Source organism: Lepidochelys kempii, chromosome 2, assembly GCF_965140285.1.
Source record: "Lepidochelys kempii isolate rLepKem1 chromosome 2, rLepKem1.hap1, whole genome shotgun sequence".
Lineage (NCBI taxonomy): Eukaryota > Metazoa > Chordata > Testudines > Cheloniidae > Lepidochelys > Lepidochelys kempii.
Window position 1 is genome coordinate 215,908,590 of NC_136381.1, and position 22,871 is coordinate 215,931,460.

The 22,871-nt window shown below is 41.6% G+C and overlaps 1 protein-coding gene across 2 annotated transcripts in view; it reads left to right on the top strand.

The window, feature by feature from the left end:
• Positions 1 to 22,871, top strand: part of DGKB (diacylglycerol kinase beta) — a 452,380-nt gene that overhangs the window by 57,752 nt on the left and 371,757 nt on the right. For both annotated transcript variants that reach the window (XM_073333808.2, XM_073333809.2), the window contains exon 5: positions 15,660 to 15,813. In XM_073333808.2, coding sequence (XP_073189909.1) covers positions 15,660 to 15,813 — 154 coding nt within the window. The remainder of the gene's footprint in view (positions 1 to 15,659; positions 15,814 to 22,871) is intronic.

The window sequence follows — 22,871 nt, forward strand, 5'->3', positions numbered from 1 at the left end:
TAAATCAGCCCTGGGCTCCCTAACTTCTGAGGTGTCCACACTGGCAAGGCACATAGAGGGCCTGTAAAAAGGCAGAAAGGGGTTACAGTGGACGAGAAGCTGGATATGAGTCAACAGTGTGCCCTTGTTGCCAAGAAGGCCAATGGCATTTTGGGATGTATATGTAGGGGCATTGCCAGCAGATTGAGGGACATGATCATTCCCCTCTATTCGACATTGGTGAGGCCTCATCTGGAGTACTGTGTCCAGTTTTGGGCCCCACACTACAAGAAGGGTGTGGAAAAATTGGAGAGAGTCCAGCGGAGGGCAACAAAAATGATTAGGGGACTGGAACACATGACTTATGAGGAGAGGCTGAGGGAACTGGGATTGTTTAGTCTGCAGAAGAGAAGAGTGAGGGGGGATTTGATAGCTGCTTTCAACTACCTGAAAGGTGGTTCCAAAGAGGATGGATCTAGACTGTTCTCAGTGGTAGCTGATGACAGAACAAGGAGTAATGGTCTCAAGTTGCAGTGTGGGAGGTTTAGGTTGGATATTAGGAAAAACTTTTTCACTATGAGGGTGGTGAAACACAGGAATGCGTTACCTAGGGAGGTGGTGGAATCTCCTTCCTTAGATATTTTTAAGGTCAGGCTTGACAAAGCCCTGGCTGGGATGATTTAGATGGGGATTGGTCCTGCTTTGAGCAGGGGGTTGGACTAGATGACCTCCTGAGGTCCCTTCCAACCCTGATATTCTATGATTCTATGATTCTATGAAAAGTGGCAAAGAGTCCTGTGACACCTTATAGTCTAACAGACGTAGTGGAGCATGAGCTTTCATGGGTAAATACCCACTTTGTCGGATGCATGTAGTGGAAATTTCCAGAGGCAGGTATAAATATGCAAGCAAGAATCGGGCTAGGGATAACGAGGTTAGTTCAATTAGGGAGGATGAGGCCCTCTTCTAGCATTTGAGGTGTGAACACCAAGGGAGGAGAAACTGCTTTTGTAGCTGGCTAGCCATTCAGTCTTCGTTTAATGCTGAGCTGATGATGTCAAATTTTCAAAGGAACTGAAGCTCAGCAGTTTCTCTTTGAAGTCTGGTCCTGAAGTTTTTTTGCTGCAGGAGGTTGAAGTGTTCTTCTACAGATTTTTGTATATTGTATATTGCCATTCCTAATATCTGATTTGTGTCCATTTATCCTTTTACGTAGGGCCTGGACTCTGCAGCTGGAGTGCTCCTGGTAATCCACCTCCATGAGAAGCATAAAGCTTGCTGTGCCCCAGCTGAAACGCTCGGATGTCAGTGTGGACGACGAGTTGCATTACTGCACTGTGATTGGCCTCCGGAAACGTCCCATAATCCCCTGAAGTCAAGGGGCTACTCTTCTTCTTGTTTTGAACTCGGCTGCAGGCATGCGAATATCCCCTTTCAAAGCTCCATTTCTGACAGCCCGCATGCTTATCTGCTCCGGGACAAAGCAAACCATTACTGTGGAATGCTGCTGCTGTGAGTGTGTGTGAGAGAGAGAGGCTGGGGGAAGGAGGGGTCTGCTGCTGTCTGAACTTACAAGACAGCATGCTGACATGCTCTCTGCCCCCCAAAATGCACACTCTCTCCCCGCACATACACACAACACACTCACTGTCACGCTCCACCCCACCACACCCCCATTTGAAAAGCACGGTGCAGCCACTTGAACACTGGGATAGCTACCACAATGAACTGCTCTCTGTGGTGTTGCAAGAGCTGCTTATGTGGCCACGCCAGTGCGCTTGCAGCTGACAGTGTAAACACTCGGCAGCATTCTCCTTGCTGCAGTCTCCAAAAGCTGGTTTAACTCCCAGCGCTCCACATCTGCAAGTGTAGCCAAGCCCACAGTTATAGAGTGATCGCTTTGTTGAAAGTGTTCACTGAGAAGTGATGTGGTGTGTTTTTGTCTTTTATCATTTTCCTGTGTGAAATTTGAGAGTGTAGTGATTGTCTGGTTTCACCCACGTAGTTGTTACTCGGGCATTTAGTGCACAGGATGAGGTACACCACAGGTTATGACAGGCGCTTAAGACCCAGGGATTTTGAAAGTTCTGTTGTGGGAGGTTTTATTTTTAATTATAGTAGCAGTAGAGATATATCTACAGGTTTTGCATTTGTTGCTCTGGCAGGTCTGGTGCCGCTTTGAATCAATGTGTCTTGGTCTGTAGGGAGCTTGTTTGTGATGATGAGCTTGGAGAGGTTAGGGGGATTGTTTGAAGGCCAGAAGAGGGGGTTCAGGAAAGATTTCTTTCAGAAAGGGGTCCTTATTGAGTATGGGTTGTAGCTATTTTTTACCCTATATAGGTTTCAGAATGGGATGATAGGTGACAAGTAGGGGTGTGCAGTCGGAGGATGGGAGGGTTATTTCTGTATTGAAGCAAGTTCTCTTGGTGTATTTGGGGGTGGGAGGGCTGTTTCATGATGCGATCTACTTCTCAGGTGAAGTGTATGTAATTTATCTAAAATACTTGACTGATGTAAATGTTGAAGTATTGTGAACTTCAGAGGAATCTCTTGAACAATGAGCTTGAACAATGGCCTAAACCAAGGGCATGGCTACACTTGCAGATGTAGAGCGCTTTGAGTTAAACCAGCCTCCGTAGAGTGCAGTAGGGAAAGCGTTGCAGTCTGTCCACACTGACAGCTACAAGCGCACTGGCGTGGCCACATTAGCAGCTCTTGCAACGGCCACCAAGAGCAGTGCATTGTGGTAGCTATCCCAGCATGCAAGTGGCAGCAACATACTTTTCAAATGGGGGTGTGGTGGGGTGGAGTGTGACAGGGAGTGTGTTGTGTGTATGTGGGGGGAGAGAGAGTGGGTTTTGAGGGGGCTGAGAGCATGTCAGCATGCTGTCTTGTAAGTTCAGACAGCAGCAGACCTCCCCTCCCCCCGCCTCTTTCTTACACACAGCATTCCACACTAATGGTTGCTTTGTTTCGGAGCAGATAAGCAGCCGGTTGTCAGCAACGGAGCTTTCAAAGGGCATATCCGCATTCAAAACAATGAGAAGAGTGGCCACTTGGGGGTTATGGGACATTTCCGGAGGCTGATCAGAGCGCAGTAATGCAACACCTCGTTCACACTGAAACCCAGATATTTCAGCCAAGGCGTAACAAGCATTAATCTTCTCGCCGAGGTGGAGTACCAGGAGCGCTCTAGCTGTGGAGTCAGGGCGCTCTACATGCCTTGCCACTGTGGACGGAGAGTGAGCTAGGGCACTCAGGGTTGCTTTAATGTGCCCTAACTCGCAAGTGTAGCCAAGCCTCAAGAGTGAACTCTTAAAATTAAGTCGGTTTCCCAGAAAATCTCTAGGGGACGTGAATGCAAATGAATCTCCTCTGGTTATGCAAGAACTGAGCTTTTTGAAGCTTCACCCTAAGTGTGAAGGACCTTTGTTTGGCTGATTACCTATTCCTGGTGGCTTCAAAGACCCAAACAGGATAAAAGAGTGACTCTCAGAGTCATGAGGGTGCCTGTTCTGAGCTGAAGCTGTGATTAATATGTGACCACAGGAAAAAAAAAAGACCCTTGTGCTGTGGTTTGAAGGATTAATCAACCTTGTTGAAGTGAGGTGGTGATCTCTGACAGGCTTTTAAGTATGTATGTAGGTTCTCTTATTGTTTTTAATGTGTGTGCTCTGTAATGCTTCAGCTTCAACTTAAGAATAAATGTGGTCTCTTATAAAGGGCTGTGTGGTAACTTAACTGCTGGTAAATACACTGTTTGTTAGTCTCTGAAGAAAAAGGACACTGCAGATGCTGGCCATTTAGGCATTTTGCCCTACTAGAGGTTATCACCATGTAGACAGGGAACTGTTCATCCTGGAAATACCACAATCAGAAGGGAGAGAGATGAGGGTCTCTGCCCAAAAGAGGTGATATCTGAGGTCAGAGCCAGGAGCCAAGAGTGGGTGTACTTCTGGACTATAGAAGAGGAATATAGGTGCAGTTGCCCTGAACTGTGACAGATAATATTGTCACATAATATGTGTTTGTAAAGAGCCTCTGACATGCCCGTTTGTACTTGTAAGATATTACTGATATTTTTCTCCGATCCTGCAGCATTGTTTGTTTCTTACTAATAATAAATGAAAAAGACTTTGGGATTCTTAGAGAACATGAACATCTTGCAAGATTATGATACAATTATTTTTTTTTTTTAGAATGCTTTTGAGAATGGTTGGAAGATGTCAGCAGGGGATGTTTTTCCCACTCATTCTGCTTCATAGTTTCATAAATTTGCATTCTTTAGAAAAAATCCATCCCTAATTTTGAAACATTTCTTCTATAAAATGAGAAAGCTGAAGACACTAAACAGATGTTTCTCTGGTGCTGTATTATGATATCTTATTTATATCCAGTTATACCTGTTGGCTGAAAAAGGACTGTTCAGTGCTTGTAAGCAATTCTACAAGCCTCTGTATTTTCTGCTCAGATACACAGTAGGTCTACTGTATTTTCCTCTAATGGATATTATCTGTGAAATTACAGGTAGTGACCAGACTTTGGTAGAATCTCTAAATTCATTTAATTGAATTAAGGTTTATTCAGGTTGAATTAGGAAATACTGGTTAAAGTATTATAACCAATATATATTAAATTGTTGTTTTTCTATTTTTTGTTCTAATGTACAATATATTCCATCCCTTTCTGTTTTCATGATGATGGCTTTGTGCTGCAGGTCTGAACTTGTGCAATGATATGTGGGTGATACTTAAATATTTTCCCAGTAAAACAACATAGGAAAAACACTCCCTCCAATCATAATACTTGCAGTCATTGGTGAACCATTGGATGTGACCTGGGGCCCTTTTTAGTAACACAAACAAGAAGCCATCTTTTCTGGCATCACCCCGGAACATCACTGTTGGGCACATGCCATCACTCATATATTTCACACTTGCCTTGTAAGCCACCCCTTTTACTATCTATTTCAAATACAATAATTTGTCTTAGAAAATATATTTAAAAAAAAAAGCCCAACCCCAATTGGATCAGATTAACATAGCTCCACTGATTTGAAGTGGATATATTTCTGAATGTGAAGGGAACCAAAGCAAGGAGTAAAGGTCCAGATTCACCACTGCCCTAAACCTTGTACATTGTTTTACACTAGTGCAAAGTGGATGTAAATTACTGCCAAATCAAAGTGGTAACATTTTACACTCACTTTGCACTGTTATAAATTACCATATAAGGTGCAGGATAATGGTAATTTGGGCCCAGACTATTTAAAGCTCCCAGAAAATCAGTCAGTCACAAGATGAAATACTGAGGGTGATTTGCCAACTTGTAAGTCTTAGCAATTTTCAAGGCAGGAGGAAGAAATATAACTATTCACATACCTTATTTGTATATTTATTTTTCATTAAAAATCAGAGGTAGCAAACCTTTCACTGAAGAAGGCTGAAAAATGTGGATCATCTATGCAGGTTTCACTGTAAAGGAAGTTTCATTACAGTTAGTATGCAAGATAATATGGCTGTAATAACATGTTTTTATAATATGAAATTTCTCAAGAATTTTATCAAAATGAAATTAAATTAAAATTTATCCAAACTCAAGCTATCATTGGATTTTGGCACTGCCTTCACAGGCAGGGGAATGGTTTGAAACAGTCTGAGATTCCACTGTTATCAGCTTAATCCCTTTCAATCATAGTTATTCTAAAACAATATATTATCCCCCTTTCCCAATCCTGCATGGTAATTGTAATTTCTAGCTGTCTCCATTGCAAACAGTCTGTTCTCCCCTTTATGTATGCACATGATAATTGTATTTGTGTTAACACTTTGGCTGTGTGAATAAGCCACCCTCCCGAGTGACATAAGTTACACCGACCTAAACAATGCTGTGGGCAGCACTATGTTGGCTGACAGCTTCTCCCACTGACAGAGCTACTGCTGTTGGTTGGGGATGGATTAATTAAATCATGTATTAGTGTAGCAACTCTACCTTTCCTGCTGAAAACTATAAATCTCATGTGCTTAAATAATTATTACTGGCCAGATTCTTCTCTGAATTAAGCATATCAGGATGTAAATCCACAGAGGTTGATTATGTAACTCGAGATTTAAACCAGCACCTCTGAGATCAGGTCTTATAATCTACATCATTTGTTTCTTTCTCATTTCTCATGTTATTGTAATGTAATGACACTTTTTTGCCTAAACATAATTCAGGCATAGGGTTGCAGTGTGACCAGTCCTCAGAACCCTGCGTCACTGGAACTATGAAAATTTTCCATCCTACTCTAGTGCATCCTGTTGAATTGACTTCTTTGAGGAGACAAACCATTTACGTTAAACATTGTGAAGCTTTGGTGTCCTTCGAGTGCTTCTTCATGTTGATTCCATTCTAGGTGTGTGCACGCCCACGTGCACAGTTGTCAGAGACTTTTGCTTTAGTGTTTTCCGTAGGGTCAGCTGTGGAGCCTCCATGAGTGCCGTGCTCATGCATCGGTATATTAAGCGTTGCTGACCCTATGCCCTCTCAGCTCCTTCTTACCACCCATGACGGTTGGTTGGAGCTCCTAGTCTTGCATCGCAAGAGCATTAGCTGTTCTTTACAGCCATTGTCTGTCTTCTTTGTATATAGTTTGTAGGTACTTAGTTAGCGATTAAGTTAAGTGTTAGGTTAATTTTATAGTTAGAGTCCCAGCTGGAACTTCGCCCAGGAGCAGGGCATACCCAACTCTCCCAGCTTCAAACCATGCTTGGCATGCAGTAGGCCGATGCCTATTAGTGACCCCCATGACAGCTTTTTAAAGTGCCTGGGGAAGTCCCAGAGAAAGGACAAATGTAGAATCTGTAAAAACTTTCACCCTTGAACGCAAAAGTAGCAGGATATCTGCTTGAGGGCCCTCCTCCTGGAGGCTGCGCTTTGCCCTGCATCAGAGCCCTCCCACTCGGAACACATGCCAAGCACCTTGGCATCAGTGTGGAGCACATCACTGGCACAGGGCTCCACCCAGCACCGTTTCCCCCTCACTGGTGCCTAAGAAGCGGCAAAAGAAGAAGAGCTTCTTGGCACTGGAAGGGAAAGAGGTCCTTTGCCCAAAGCCCATGTCAGGCCATGTGCCCGCCCCTGGGCTTCACAGGGGTACCACAGAGATTGGACCCTCCCAGCCCAGCCAGGGATCTGCCTCCGACTCCTGGGAGTGGCAGGGAACGTTGGACTCTTCTAAGGCCCTCATTGCCCGAAGCAGCCCTGGCGGCTAAAGAACATGTATGCCAACTGGCACCGCAGACACCGCACCAGGCGGTTGACTCAGCTAAGACCCCAACACCTAAGGGCAAGCTGATTATCGGACCATCCCATAGGTCAATGGAGCACCCTCTGCCTGCGATCCAGTGACTTAGATCACCATCTCTGGGACCTAGGACCCTAGCACCGCATCCTAGGTCTCAATGGGTAATGTCAATGGGTAATGTCTATTTTATTAGCTCTCTTCATACTCCAGGACAATAGAATAAAGTTTAGCATCTTTTCCAGACCAAGGCTCTGCCCAAAGTGTGGAAATGTAAGAATGATTTAAAAATTGGGCTTATATTGGAAATGCATAGGCAATCTTAACTACAGTTGTGACTCGTGCTCCAGCTTTAATAACGAGTACTTCTGAGAGTACTAAGTCTGTGCATAGCAGTGCACCTAGACCCTGCAAAGTCTTGTCCTGTGACATCACAACATTTTTCTAGTATTGGGCCCATGTAGTGTTTAAAAAAAAAATGCTATCACCATCAGTAGGTTAATACCAATTATACTGTATGTGGTTGGCATCAACTGGAGAACAGGCAGGTTAATGTATAATTAAACAAGCACTTAACTGAAAATTGTATTTTTAACATCGTTGTCCTAATTATACTTGGAATTATCTTATTTACTGAAATAAACTTATATTTCATGAAAATAGGATGGAATGTGTAATGACTTCGATTTTCCATTTACATGACAATGGATACAAAGGGCTTATGTTGAAATGCTGCATACAGTTTTGAAAAAAACAAACAACCAAGGGAGTATGATGATATTTTAAATATTATTTGTGTTAATGATGAATTCTGAAGCAGTAGATTGTACCTAATTCCCTTTACTTGGACAGTGAGTTGGTGAAGAGTGAGGGAACTTATTGTCCAGCCCTTTCTGCAGCCCACCCACAATAGTAGCTTTTGTGCTTAGGTGAGCAAAAGACAACTGACAAGATTCTCCTCTGCCCTTTCCCTCGCAGGGTATGTTTGGTGAGGGCAATGTTTCTAAGCATAAGTAAGGGATCCTCAAGCTGCTTAGCTTGGGTTAGTCCTAAAGGACATATAGAGCTTGTGCTTTACAATAACTTTTATTACTTTTTGGAACCCAAAACTGCAATTCATTTGTTTGTGTGTATACTTACCCTCTTTAACCTTGTAAATAACTCTCATTTCTTTTTCCCAGTTAATAAACCTTTAGTTACTTTAATATAGGATTGGCTACAAGTGTAGCCTTTGGTGAGAGATTTAGGGTGAACTTGGGCTAAGTGACTGGTCCTTTAGGAATGGGAGTAATCTGAATATTGTTGTGATTTTTGGTATAAAGGATCATTTATCACAAAGGTAGGCTTGTCTGGGTGGCAAGAGCCCATATGACTCCATGTTAAGGCTGTTGTGATGGCTGAGGAGTTCACACCTGGTACTTGGTTGGTGAAATCTAAGTATAGAACTCACAGCCACTTTGGGATTAGTGCCCTGGTTTGTAAGTCTGCCCTGAGGTTAGTGCTCACGGTCATCAGCCATTCCAGACAACTTGACAAAGAACACACCTTTTTCTTTCAGTGTAGGCATGCCATTACATGTCCCTACACCAAATGCTACAACAAGCAAACGGGAGAACTCCGGGAGTTATTTTACCTCCCTCTGGGGCAGTTTGGATCCAGTGCAAGTCCATTTAGCCCCAATAAAATTACCTATTGTGTACAAATATGTAACTGTCAGATATTAAATGTTCTATGCCATGATGAAAAACTCTTATTATTTGTCATTAAAGAAAAAAATTCCACAGGGGAGCAAAATTTGTCTAATGGCCATATCGTGTTTTGAAAGTAGAAATCCCATTTAAGTCAGCAGGAGTTATGTATGCTTAATATCCGGATATAGCTAAAGCTGTATGAATATGAGAGCCTTGTGGCATCTGTTCAGTGCAGGAGTCTCTGTCAGGCTAAGTCTTGTTAATATTAGTTGGAGTCACTTACATAAATTCTCATATAATGGAACAATAAATGTCTCTGAGCTCTACACTTCCGTGTGCTGTGAGACATGGAGAGGAGCAAAAGTAAAATGGAACAGACAAGCTACAAAACAGCAAGAGAAGGGGTAGAGCTAAAGCATCATGTTTCCTCCTTCCGATGAGCCTGTGGAAGTGCCCCTATTATCAGTTCTGCTCTATGGGGGATAGATGCAGGGAAGGGACAAGGGCTCAGCCACTGTATGTTGTGTGCTGCACTTTAGGGCTTGTCTACACCGGCACTTTACAGCGCTGCAACTTTCTCGCTCAGGGGTGTAGGAAAAAACACCCCCCTGAGTGCTGCAAGTTTCAGCGCTGTAAAGCACCAGTGTAGACAGTGCCCCAGCGCTGGGAGCTACTCCCCTCGTGGGGGTGGTTTTTTTTAGAGCGCTGGGAGAGCTCTTTCCCAGCTCTATGCTGCGGCTACACAAGCCACGTTAAATCGCTGCTTCAGCAGCGCTTTAACATTGCCAGTGAAGACGTGCCCTCAGAGACCCACATGTATTCAGGCAGGTACCAATGATGAAGTTAATGGGCAAAGATGTGTTAATTTCTGTGTCTTCACTATCAGAGAAGGATATGCTACAGAGATGTAGAATGAGGAGCCAATGACTGTATGGTTCTGAAAGGAGCTGCTCCTTATAAACTTGTGGTTATTAAGAAGGTTGTTTTTCTTGAACTGTAATTTTTATAATGAGGAAGCATCCTATTATTTTATATAACCATGCTACCTCTCCACATTTATTCACATAACCTCCTTTGTTATGAAAGCACTAAAATAAAGTAAAAATAAAATGATGCATCAGATTTTAAAAAAGAGGGAGGGAAAGTCAGATTTTATCAATCATATATATACTTTTCAGAGAGAACTGAAAAATGGAATTGTTTACCACATCAGTAACTTGAGAATATGATTGAAAGTGGCTAGGGATTTTTAATACCTATGAAATCTAACATCCCTTTTAATTTTACAGCTCTGTTGTACACAAAGTTGGCTTTCTTAACAAATATAGATTCAAAATGAGCAAGCAATTCAGAACACATGGTTACAACCACCAGAGGCCTGTCCAGCTTCAAGCAAGTTGGTAAGGATGAGAACACAACTTTTCTCATGGGTAGCCTTTTCTGCACATATTAGGCTTTCTGTCAGGATCCCTGTAGAGAGACTTCCTTCAAGGTCTTATCTCAGCTTTCATAGTGAACTCAGGCTAGCCCTTATGTAGTTCCCAAAAAACTTGTCATTTGTACCACAGTCTATTTCCACTTAAAAGAAATATCTGACAGCTGTAATAGTTGCACTGATAGCTCCTGCTTGGCCCTTTCACATGGCTAGACAGCTTCATAGGGAATTTGGAGCCACAGTACCTAATACAGATTCTGGTGTTCTTCTGGTGTGTGGAACCAGAATACATTTAACCATGGACACTTCCATTCCTGCATATTTGTATATAATGTTGTGTGCGCATGCATGTGTGTGACAACATGGTGCTTTGTTCAATTTTCAATTCCCTGTCATCTCTTCACAAGCCAAAATCTTCAAAGATGTCTGCATCATCACTTCTCTGTGATTTTTTTGAAAGTGTAAAATGGTGAAACCATGAAATTATAGCTCACTTCATCGGATGCTGTAGCTCACGAAAGCTTATGCTCAAATAAATTGGTTAGTCTCTAAGGTGCCACAAGTACTCCCTTTCTTTTTGCAAATACAGACTAACACGGCTGCTACTCTGAAACATGAAATTATGAGCTTGAGGTGGGTATGAGTAGCCAGTGTCTGAACAATGAATTGAGTCCTTGGAATGTTCAGTACTTTAAATCACAGGAAAGGAAATAATGGAAATGTTAGTGCAAAGATTTGTGGAAAATCTTCCACTAGTGTTTCACAGACCTATCAGATACTAAGTTGTCTGCAAATATTAGTTTTGTAAGCACAGCAGCTGCATGCTGACTTTTGGGTGCACTGTTTCCTTTTCCGTATGAAAATGTTGTCCCATAATATTTCAGTACGGAATATTTTTTATTGGTTTTTGTTTTACATACCAGTAGGTCACTTGATGAGCTAGAAGAAAAGAGATAGGAGTAACATTAGAGAAAAAAGAATAAATTGAAAATTGTGCCAATGTATGTCCGACACTCCTACTTTATCAATTCACTAGTCTGTTAGGGTGGCACAGTGGAAGGAGGATCCCTAGAGTGCAGGTGAAATTTGTCAGCCCACGAGTCCTCAAATAAAAATAGTCTTTGCAGAAAATAGCATCTGACATCTTATGAACAGATCTCTCAATTGACTGTAGGAATGTACGAGATTGCAAGACAAGCACAGATCTGTATTTAAAGTTTGCATGCTCATCTTAAATCACCTGTAGTAATGATAAATGTCTTTGGAAGATGTTGGTATGAAGTCGTGTAAAGCTTATATGTTTGCATTGAGGATAAATTGGCTTACAACTGCATATGTCTTACAGTATCTGAGAAATTAGCTTAAATGTGGGCACTATATAATGTAGTTTTTAATTTATTTTCATATTATGTGGCATGGATCAAGGCGGAGCTTTGTATGTTTATTGCCCAGTGTAATTTAGTTTTCTGGTAATGGTTTTCTTACTGCCTTATTGTAAGGCAACTGTAAATAATATGGGCCAGATTCTTGGCCTCATTAAATCTGATTTGATTTGTTACCCGGAAATAGTTTTGACCTGGCATTGGCCACTGTCAGAAGACAGGATACTGGACTAGATGGACTATTAGTTTGACCCAGTATGGCCATTCTCATGTTCTAGGGCTTTGTGGTTTTGGACATGTGCCAATAACATCATGCATCCAGGATGATGATGTTATAGTGCCGAGGGGCCCTGGTCATGGGCCCCATTGTGCTGGGAATTTGAGGAAGGATTTCAAGGAGAATGGTGAGGTTGCTTTGTCGATATTTGTAGGAAATGCCTCTGTCACATTCCGGAGCAGAGTCCAGGTCAGTGAGGGGTTGTGGCACTGCCTGCCCCACAACTCTGGGTGCCTAACAATGCTTTACTGTTGTAGCTCCCAACTTGGGCCACACACAAACAGCCTACCCAACATGCAGGTCTCACCCTGAATGTCTGTGTATAGTTGCAGACCTGGTACAGCAGCTCTGGCTCCAGCAGCCAGCCAGCAACACACCAGTCACATGCTGGCTTGCACAAGGCTTGGTTACTATTTGCAGGATGACCCCAACACACTCCAAATCCTGAATTTTCCCAAAATTGTGTGTTCTTCACTGTTCATCCCTCTTCTGGACAGCTCAGATATTAAAGGTTTCTTGCTCCTTTAAAGAGTTAATATTCAACAGTTCGCTACTTTAAGTGCAGTTACCAAACAGTTTAGTTTAAACACAGCACTGGATTGCCTTAGATTAAAAAAAAGACAGTTTATTAACACAAGAAGATAGGATTTTAAGTGAATTCAAGTATGAGATAAAGTTAGAAGTGGTTACCAGCAAATAAAAGTGAAAACACACATCTAAAAGTCTAAAATTTAATCTAGCAAGTTTTGGTTCAGGGCTTTAAGATGACCTTTCTCACCCCCAGTCTTCTAGCAAGATGGTGACCGACCCTTTCCTTGATCAGGATCTCTTCCAGAAGCCCAAAGGTGCTGGTGCCTTTGTCTTCTTAGAAATAGAGAGTGATATCTCTGGGTTCTCTGCCCCTTTCACTTATCATCCAGTCAAACTTTGAAGTATATTCTTCTGAAGCAAAAGTCAAGTGGTAAAGGAGGTGTCATGTTCTTTCTTCCCATCTGTGTTTGGTGAGATGCAAATTTTGGCTTGTCTCCTGCTATTTCCTCTCCCTACTGTCTCATGGACTCTGTTTACTACTCATATGTCAAGTGGGATAAACACACATTTCTTTGTTTAGGATAGACCTGTTTAACAATTTCTGCCTGGGCAAAAGTGTCCCTATCATCTGTTTTGCCAGAAGCTGGGACTGGGTGACAGGGGAAGATCATTCACTTGATGATTTACTGTTCTGTTCATTCCTCTGAAGCACCTGGTATTGGCCACAACTGGAAGACAGGATACTGGGCTAGATGGACCATTGGTCTGACCCAGTATGGCTGTTTTTATGTTCTAGGGCTTTGTGGTTTTGGACATGTGCTAATAACATCATATAGGGGGATTTCATAACTTTACATATAATGTTGCTACATACATTTCACCATGGTATTATTGACCAGCAAATTATTAGTTTTCAAATGATACCTCACAAGGCATATTTTGTACAAAGATTATTACAACAGTGTACAGGGTGTGAATACAGGTGTGCTTGTGATCACAGCCTCCCAAGCATGAGGGGCAACATGGGGAAAAGCACAGGGTGCTTATATGAAAATTAATTTGGCAATGGAGGCTGGTATCTTGGGCCAGTTGGAGGTGGTAGTTGACATCTCAACAATGAATGACCCTTAATATCCACATCTCAGCAGTGCATTTTAGTCCTTAGGCTCACCGTAATTTGTTCATAGTAAATCTAGAACCTTGCTGCTTAAAATATTTATACAGACTGGTTCATTTTAAACAACAGTGTCTGCTTATCTTTATTATTTCAGAAAGAGGCAGGATGTCTTACTGGCAGACGTATAGCAATATAGTATGTGATGAAGGGACTTTCTTGGGGGCTAGTAGATTTGCCAACCACAGGTGCTACATTAGTTACATATGACTTCTGCAGCACCAAAGTATCATTATATAACATTATAGCTTGATTTTTCAGTACTTTAGTGAAAAATCTCTAGGTTATTTGTCCTGTTGACTTCAGCCATATTAGAGGTATGAATAAGTTGTTTGCAGTGTTAGTGTAGCTGTGTTGTTCCCAGGTTATGCGAGATACAATGTGGGTGAGCTAATAATTTTTATTGGACCAACTTCTGTTGAAGAAGGCAAGATTTCAAGCTACATAGATCTCTTCAGCTCTGGAAAAGGCAATCAGAGTTGAAAAATGTGCACAACAAAAACTTACTGAAGAGGAGAAAAGTTGGTGTTGGTGCTGGGGGAGCGGGTGGGAGCGTGTGGCCTAGGACCCCTGCTGCTGCTGCTGGGGAGTGTTGGCGGCGCTGGTAGGCTCCCTACCCAACTCCGCGTGGCTCTCCGGAAGTGGCGACATGTCCCTCCCTCAGCTCCTAGGCAGAGGTGTGACAAGGGGACTCTGCGCGCTGCTCCTGCCCCAAGCCCTGGCTGTGCAGCTCCCATTGGCCAGGAATCATGGACAATGGGAGCTGCAGGGGTGGTGCCTATGGGCAGAGGCAGTACGCAGAGCTGCCTGGCTGCAACTCTGCCTAGGAGCTGAGGGAGGGTCATGTCGCTGCTTTCGGGGAGCCCCCCAAGGTAAGTGCTGCCCAGAGCCCTCACCCTCTCTGCCCCAGCCCTGAGCCCCCTCCCGCACCCAAATTTCTCCTGCTGCTGGTGGAGGGGGGAGAGCGTGGTGGCCCAAGAATGCCCCTGCAGCAGTCAATGTGGCTGGTCCAGGGGCTGCCCTAGCTCCTAAGTCGGTCCCTGGATCAGCCACACCGGCTGCTGCAGAAGTCTTGGAGGTCCCAGAAAGTCATGGAATCCGTGATGTCTATGACAGACTTGCAGCCTTATTTATGATATAGAAACAAAGGCAGGCAACATAATCTATCCTTTATATTAATTTTAAAAATGATAAGCTGCTTTTTTTATATTATCACTGACATAATAATGTAACTCCAGTGATAAGTATACAATTATGACACAGTAATTGTAATATCTCAAAATCTTTTGATCTGTTCCATGCCATCTTTTATCTCAGAGTCACTCTATATTGCTTAATAGGATAAAATGTAATTGTGAGCTTTTACTGTTCATTTAATAACTGATATTACTGTATCACCAAAATGAAAGCAGTAATATAGGCTGATTAGTCTCTCCATTTTACTTTGCTGTAGAATACAAGAACAAATTAAATTAAATGGCAAAAAACACAAGGAAACTTTTGTTTATATAATGCTGTATAGTCAACTTGAAAAATTTTGCTGTCGGAAGTCCTCAAGACAAAGGGATTGGTTCTCACTTACACTGAGGTCCCTTTACAGCATTCTGGTAGTGTAATGGAGCCATAGAGTGAATGTAATTTACCAGATTTGTATAAATGAGCCTTAGAGTAAATAAGAATCAAGGCCAAATACTGTAGGTGGAGTTTTGAAGGCTGTGAATTTTTGAAACATTAATAAAAAATGGTAGTTATGTGAGTTAAAACAGTGTGATTGCCATATTTTATAAATGTATATTATTGAAGTTTTTCTACTGTTTCAACTAATAACCAACATTTATTGAATATTAGACTTATCCTGAAATGCCAGAAGTTAAAGGTGGTTTTTTTTTTTTTTTTAAACTTTAGACAATTGATTTAGAAGGTTTCAGGCTGTTCATGAAGACCTTTCTGGAAGCTGAGCTGCCCGATGATTTCAGTGAGCATCTCTTTACATCATTCAGCAACAAAATCTCCCATTGTAGTCCCTTAGTAAAAAACAAGCCGCAACTCCTATCAGGAGGTAAGTAATCAAAATAATACTGGTGTAATGAAGACTGATCTATTTCAAAGAAAAATATCTACATGAGAAATTGAAAGTATAGCAGTAACATTTGTTTATAAGAGCCATACAAGTATAGAGTTCTAGGCAGTGTATTGAACTTATGCTTTTATCCAGGACTCATGTAGTGATCAGGTGTTTGCAGAACTGGGGGGGGGGAAGTATTCCATTAAAACCTGTTTTTCAAGGCTGTGCTGTGTTGTGAAGAGAGAATGAAATTAAGTATTTGCACTTTATTAATCCACAGTCACCATCCAGCTGAGGCACCAAGTGGACTAACTTTGCCAAATTAAAACCTATTCAATTTCCAATCTTATGTGGCACTGCTGACTATTTTCCTTGTTACTTACACACCATTTAGGAAACCACTGTTCCTGTAGCAGGTTCCCACAACTCCTGCTTGATGCTTTGAAGCTTCCTTGCCCAATTACTTCCTCCCCTGTAATTGACTGGTTGTGCTGCTGCTCCTACCCATCCTTTGCATTGGCTATTTAAGATAGTTGTAGTTACGATTGATCTGCCATATTTCCTCAAGCAACATAAGGCCCTTGTACTCATTGAGTAGTTTGAAGTTTTTCTGCCAGTTTGCAGATTTTTATTAAATATGATTGAGTTCTCAGAGAGGATAGAGCATCTCAAAAATATATAAAAACAGAAAAGTGTAATAAATTAAACAAAACAGCAAACATCCACTCCCCACCCCCAATAAAAACAGATAGACTTTTACTAAACTTGGCAAGAAAAATTAGGTTTAGTGTAAAAATAAGCTTGAGATGTTTCAGTGCACACAGTAATTATTTTGAGAACTTATAACTGCCTGGAGAAACGAAATAAGTTCCCCAATCCTGAAACTACTTATTCACATGCTTATTGAAATCAATAGGATTGCTCATGGTAGTAAAGTTACATGTGTGTCAGAGTATGCAAGATTGGGGACTGTTTAATATAATTTTAACCGTTAGCATAATGCTATATTAAGTGCCTTTTAGTCTCATCATTGATACTTATCAGAATGCTTGTGGTGTTATACCAATAAAATAAAAACCAGCAGGATCTTCTTACAGGGGATAAGACAAAATGTCACATTTATTGTGAATACAAAAAGAGTCATAGTAGGCAGTCAGTTATAGCTATAACATTTCATTCAGTTTCACATTCATTCACATGTTCATTCATACACACACACACAGAGGTTCTGCAAATTTGTTATAGGTACCAGCCTAGAGGTTGCTCATGCCAAGTTACTGGTCAGGTAACTTGGGCATGAGGGTGGAGCCGAGACTTTGCCAGATGTGCATCCGATGCTCCTGGAGGGTGGTAGCAGAACCAGACTCAAAGTTCTCAGTTTCTAGAGTCCATTTTTTACAGGAATTTATTCCTATGCCAGTCTATGGGAATTGATTCCTCATGCTGTTGCTGAATCAATCAGCAGATGGCGCATTCCTGACGGCTCTGTGCTGCCAGATGTTATCTGTTCTTCGGTTCTCCCATCCTTGAGGCTGTTGGGTGGATTCCAGTCTGCCCTCCGGGGGTCCTCTGGTTGTCTCCACTCTGTGCATTCTTCAGCCGATGGACACTGAAATCCTAGGCTGGCACCTCCCTGATCATTCATTTATTATCCTACACCAAGCATCCATCCACATACATCCTCTATCTCTATTTTAATCACAATTGTTAGCAAAGCAAGATAAATACAACAAAAGGGTGGGGAGTCTCTGTGTGCTGTTTATGTTGTTACAAAGAACTGCTCTGAGTCTCTCTCTGTCTTAGGATGTACGAACACAATTAGCAGCTTGCAAGTTTCACACAGAGAGGGAGAGAAACAGTAACAAAAAAACAAGAAAAAAAAAACAACAAGAGATCTCTTAATTAGCAATGCCCTGGAATTTAAACTATGGGGAATCATACTTACTTGTGATTTTAATACAGAACTTCTTTAATATGATCCCACAGTGTAAGCAGTTTTCTACTGTGTAATTAGCCTTTTGCTCCTGCCTGATTTTTACAGTGGCGTTATAATCCGAGGTTTCTAATGTCGCAAATTCCCCAGTGTGGAAGCAATTGAGATTCATTGGCTGGAAGGAGTATATGGCATTAGTGAGAGCATTACTGGAATGCTGTTTCCAGTTCCTGGGTCCATATTTTAAAGTGGATGATGGCAAATTGGAAAAGGTTCAGGAAGGAGCTACAAGAATGATATGAGGTCTTTACAATCTGCCTTACAGAGATTAAAGTAGTTCAAGCTGTTTGTTTTATCCAATGGAAGATAAAGACGTGACTTGATCATGGTCTATAAATATCTCTAGAGGAAAAGACTTTTTGATTGAGGGCTTTGTAATCTCGCAGACAAAGACATCATAAATCCAATCCAAAGCTGAAGCTAGATAAAATTAGACTAGAAATAATGTGAGGGTAATTAACCATTGGAACTGCTTACCTAGGGATGTGATGGAGTCTTCATCACTTTGGAGTCTTTAGTTTGGGATTGCATGTTTTTATAAAGGATACTCTCTAGCTCATCCAGAAGTTATGGACTTGATGCATGAGCCAATTGGTGAAATTTTAGATGTGGATGCTATGAAGAAGATCAGTCTAGATGATCATAATGGTCCCTTCTGGCATTGAAATCTATAAAATGTGGTGATTCTTTGGGTGTCAGGAATAGAGGACAGGACACCTTTAAGGCTTCCTACTGCTGTTGGATTACAAGGGAGTGGGAAAGGGAGATAGACTTACCTGATGGAGCCAAGGGGGAAATAGGAAGTAGCTGGACTACGGAGGGGCACTGACCCACCCCCACATTGGGAAAGGGGACGAAGGTATTTGTACCCCTGCATTCTGGAACTCTCTCAATCACTGACCAGAATCACCCTTTTCCCTACCCAGGGGATCAGGGTAGAACCAGATTTTATGATCTTCCCTGTGCTTGCACTAGTTGCCTTTTTGGGGAGGACTGAGAAGAAATTTTTATGTGATCACCAGATTGACTGAGGCAGAGTGTTTTTTTTTTGTCTTCCCCACAATAGGTTGGTGACGTCAAGATGTTGCAACTTAGTAGGTAACAGGTGTGGCAGGTGTCCAGTGCAGGTAGTCATTACGGAGGGGATACAGTTCCCTGATAAACAGGAGTTGGAAGTGGATTTTGTGGGAGGCGCCCCCTAAGAAAGCCTAAAAAAGGTGGGTTGGGATTCCTAATCCCTCATACTAGGGCAGAGTGGTAGGGGTCCCAGGAACAGGCTGACTGGGTCCAGGTTGGGAAGCAGGAGGGCTGACAGCAACCTCCCAAATAGATAGAAACAATTAAGGAAATGATGACCTGCATTGTACAATTTATTGCCACCTATTCCCAAATATGTTAAATGAATACAGTTGCAACCTAATTAGACCACATCCATTGCCTCTGGTCTGTCTTCCTGTGTGGTTGGGACAATGCTGGTTTCTAGCATCAGGCAATGAATCAGACAACAAACATGCTGATTGCCAAGGAAACAGCTTCTGCTTACCCACATGTGTCTTGGCCAGCAGAAATTGACTTGTTTTTTGTTAAATTTACCTATTTGGTAGTTCCTATAGTGGGTAATATATTTTGTTCACTACTGTACATGCACTGAATAAAATATCTTTCACCTTTTTTTTAATCTCCAGTGGTTGTTTTTGCCTCTTTGCTTTATGATCTCTGGCTATAAAGATATCATTGCTTAGTTAATAGCCATTCATGTCTATTACTCTACATACATGTTACTATTCTGTTGTCCTAGGTTGTACAGAATATTTTTATACTATCATCACCTGCTCATTTTAAACACAATATTTTATACACATACTTTCATAGACATTGAATACACTGAGAGACCTTCCCAATAGCAATAAAGGAAGCTGTCTTTTTATAAATCTCCACCAGTAGCAGCACTAGTGTAGACAAGTAGCTGAAAGCACTTGGTATTTTAATCACCTTGTCAGCTAGACCTGCTCAACATGCCAAGCAATAGGGAGGAACAGCATGTGTGTGCGTGCGTGCGTGGGGGAAATAAACATGGGGAAATAGCTTAACTTTGTGTAATGATCCATCCACTCCCAGTCTTTATTCAAGCCTAAGTTAATTGTATCCAGTTTGCAAATTAATTGCAATTCAGCAGTCTCTCGTTGGAGTCTGTTTTGGAAGTTTTTTTGTTGAAGAATTGCCCCTTTTAGGTCTGTAATCAAGTGACCAAAGAGATTGAAGTGTTCTCCGACTGGTTTTTGAATGTTATAATTCTTGACATCTGATTTGTGTCCATTTATTCTTTTATGTAGAGACTGTCCAGTTTGGCCAATGTACATGGCAGAGGGGCATTGCTGGCACATGATGGCATCTATCACATTGGTAGATGTGCAGGTGAATGAGCCTCTGATAGTGTGGCTGATGTGATTAGGCCCTATGATGGTGTTGCAAGGATAGGGTAACAGAACCACTAACCCAGGAACCTATCCTTGCAAAGAAGCCCATTGCCAACTGTGTCCACATATCTATTCAGAGGACACCATCATAGGGCCTAATCACATCAGCCACGCTATCAGAGGCTCGTTCACCTGCACATCTACCAACGTGATATATGCTATCATGTGCCAGCAATGCCCCTCTGCCATGTACATTGGCCAACTGCCCACCGTCCCCACTGTTAAAACACACAGCCTCTTTTAAAACAATGTTATCTGATATAAGCAGAAATGAATTTCAGTATTATTTCTGCCAGTGTATCCTTAGCTTGTTTTTATCGTATGTGTGTGGTTTTTATTGTAACAGTACTATATAAAATATTTTCCCCTTCACTCTACCGTTCAGGTCTTTAGCATCATGAGACTATTTTCTCTCAATAAAATCCTTATGATCCACTCATTATGAGACAATTTCATTCTCACTCTATTGAGTTAAGTCATTTGGATTCAATATGATGCCAAGGGAACTGTTATAATACTGTTCAAACTCACAGTGAAGTCAATGGTATTATGCCTAATACAAATGCTGTGGTGAAAAAACATTGTTAGATAATTCCATTGACCTCATAATAGATTTATGGGTAATTTGGGACTGCAATTAAACTATACAATCTCTGACTGATGTATATGATTTTACATAGCAACAGCACTTATAATAGGTAATATGCAACGTGAAATAACTTTATGGTTGTAAATTTTAATGTAAAAAGGTGCAAAAGGCCACACGAAGGTCTTGAATAATTTTATGTTATGCTATATAACTAGTATATTTTGTAACTAGTATAGGACAGAGATTTGCAAAAGTAGAGAAAATATTTCAAATGCATTTGAAACTCTTCTGGAAGCTGGGCAGACATGTAGGAGCTAGAGGGGAGCTCATAAAAGGATAATGGACAAATGTTGCCAGAGACAGCTGTGTGATGAGCCCATTTGGTGGTGGTAGTTGCTCTCTGCAAGCGCCCCCATCACATCTGTTTATAAATTCTATTCTCCCTTAGCGGCCTGAAGAGAAACTGGCCACTCTGTCAGGCAAGCTGCTGCTCAGAAAATGAGCATTGGCTTTTCTCAACTTCCTGAGAAATGCCTTTGCTTTCTTACACCTTTGACTTGACAATGGGCCAAATTCTACTTTGCAATACAGATGCCATGTTCCCTCTGATTTCAGTGGGTGTGAGGGATATATGTATGAGTGCAGAATAGGATCCAGTATTTTAGTTCCTTTTATTTCTCTGGATAGAATACAAGGCCATATTTTACCTTTTAAGCTTCAAAATTCATCCCCATGTAACACATGATAGTATTAAATAGCTGTTTGCACAAAATATTAGGGTTTTTTGCCATGTTATTTAGGTAGTTTCTTTTAAATATAACTAAGTAAACTTTTGCATTAGTTCTCCACGGAATGGCAGAGTACTTTCAACCAAGAAAAGAGTGGACTTCACTTGCTGAAAAATATATTGTTATTCCTTACTAGATAAGATTTAACATCTTTTTGATTACTATTTTATGGCAATTTAATTTTATAGGCATTTATTAGCACTTAAGCCTTGTGATCTTATCAGTTTAGGTCCTAGACCTGCATGGGAGAAACACATGCATCTCTGCATGGCCCAGACTCACTTCAGTCTCAAGTGCAGATTCAATTGCAAGAACAAGGCCATAATTACCATGTATATATATTATAGTTTTCTGATCTTTGCCCTTTGATTTCTTTTGTACTTGGCCATCTGCTATGTGAAATTACTTTATTGTTCATTAAATGACAACATTTTCAGGTGTTGGTCTAAAACGCAACTAGCAAGACTTTCCTTGCCCCATAGATGTTACATTTTAGATGACGTTTTTCATTCTAGAAGACAGATACCGAGACTAGAGGAAGGATTCAGAGTAGCAGCTGTGTTAGTCTGTACCCTATGCATCCGATGAACTGAGCTGTAGCTCACGAAAGCTTATGCTCAAATAAATTTGTGAGCCTCTAAGGTGCCACAAGTACTCCTGTTCTTTTTTCAGAGGAAGGAGTTACTTTAGAGTTAATTTTAAAGCATTTTTTTTAGTCTAATGATTTCCATTTGTTATATTTGCAGATTTCTCATAGGAAAGACCCTTGTGTTGGGAACACTGGGGCATGGCCACTAGGTAACTCGAGGGGATGGAAGACCACGAGTGTCGATGAAGCCCCCTCGCACTAGGCCCAGGTGTCCTTGGCCCCCACTCCTGCCTGGAGGCACTCTCAGCAGCTCTGCGTACTAGGCCCAAGTGTCCTTGGCCCCCCCCTGCCTGGAGGCACACACAGCAGTTATGCTGAGAATCTGCAACAGTATGTTGCAGAGTCAGACTGCCTGAAACTAAGCAAGGCCAAACAGGGGAGATATGGAAGAACAATGCTGAATAAAGCAGCTTTATGTATAGTTTAACAAATGATACAGAGAATCAGGGAACTAGCTGGGAACTGGATTGGCTGGCTATATGGATACTTAGGGCAGCTTGCTATTGGATAAGTATGCTGAGAAAAAGGATGTATAAAAGCCTGTGTAACTTCCTGC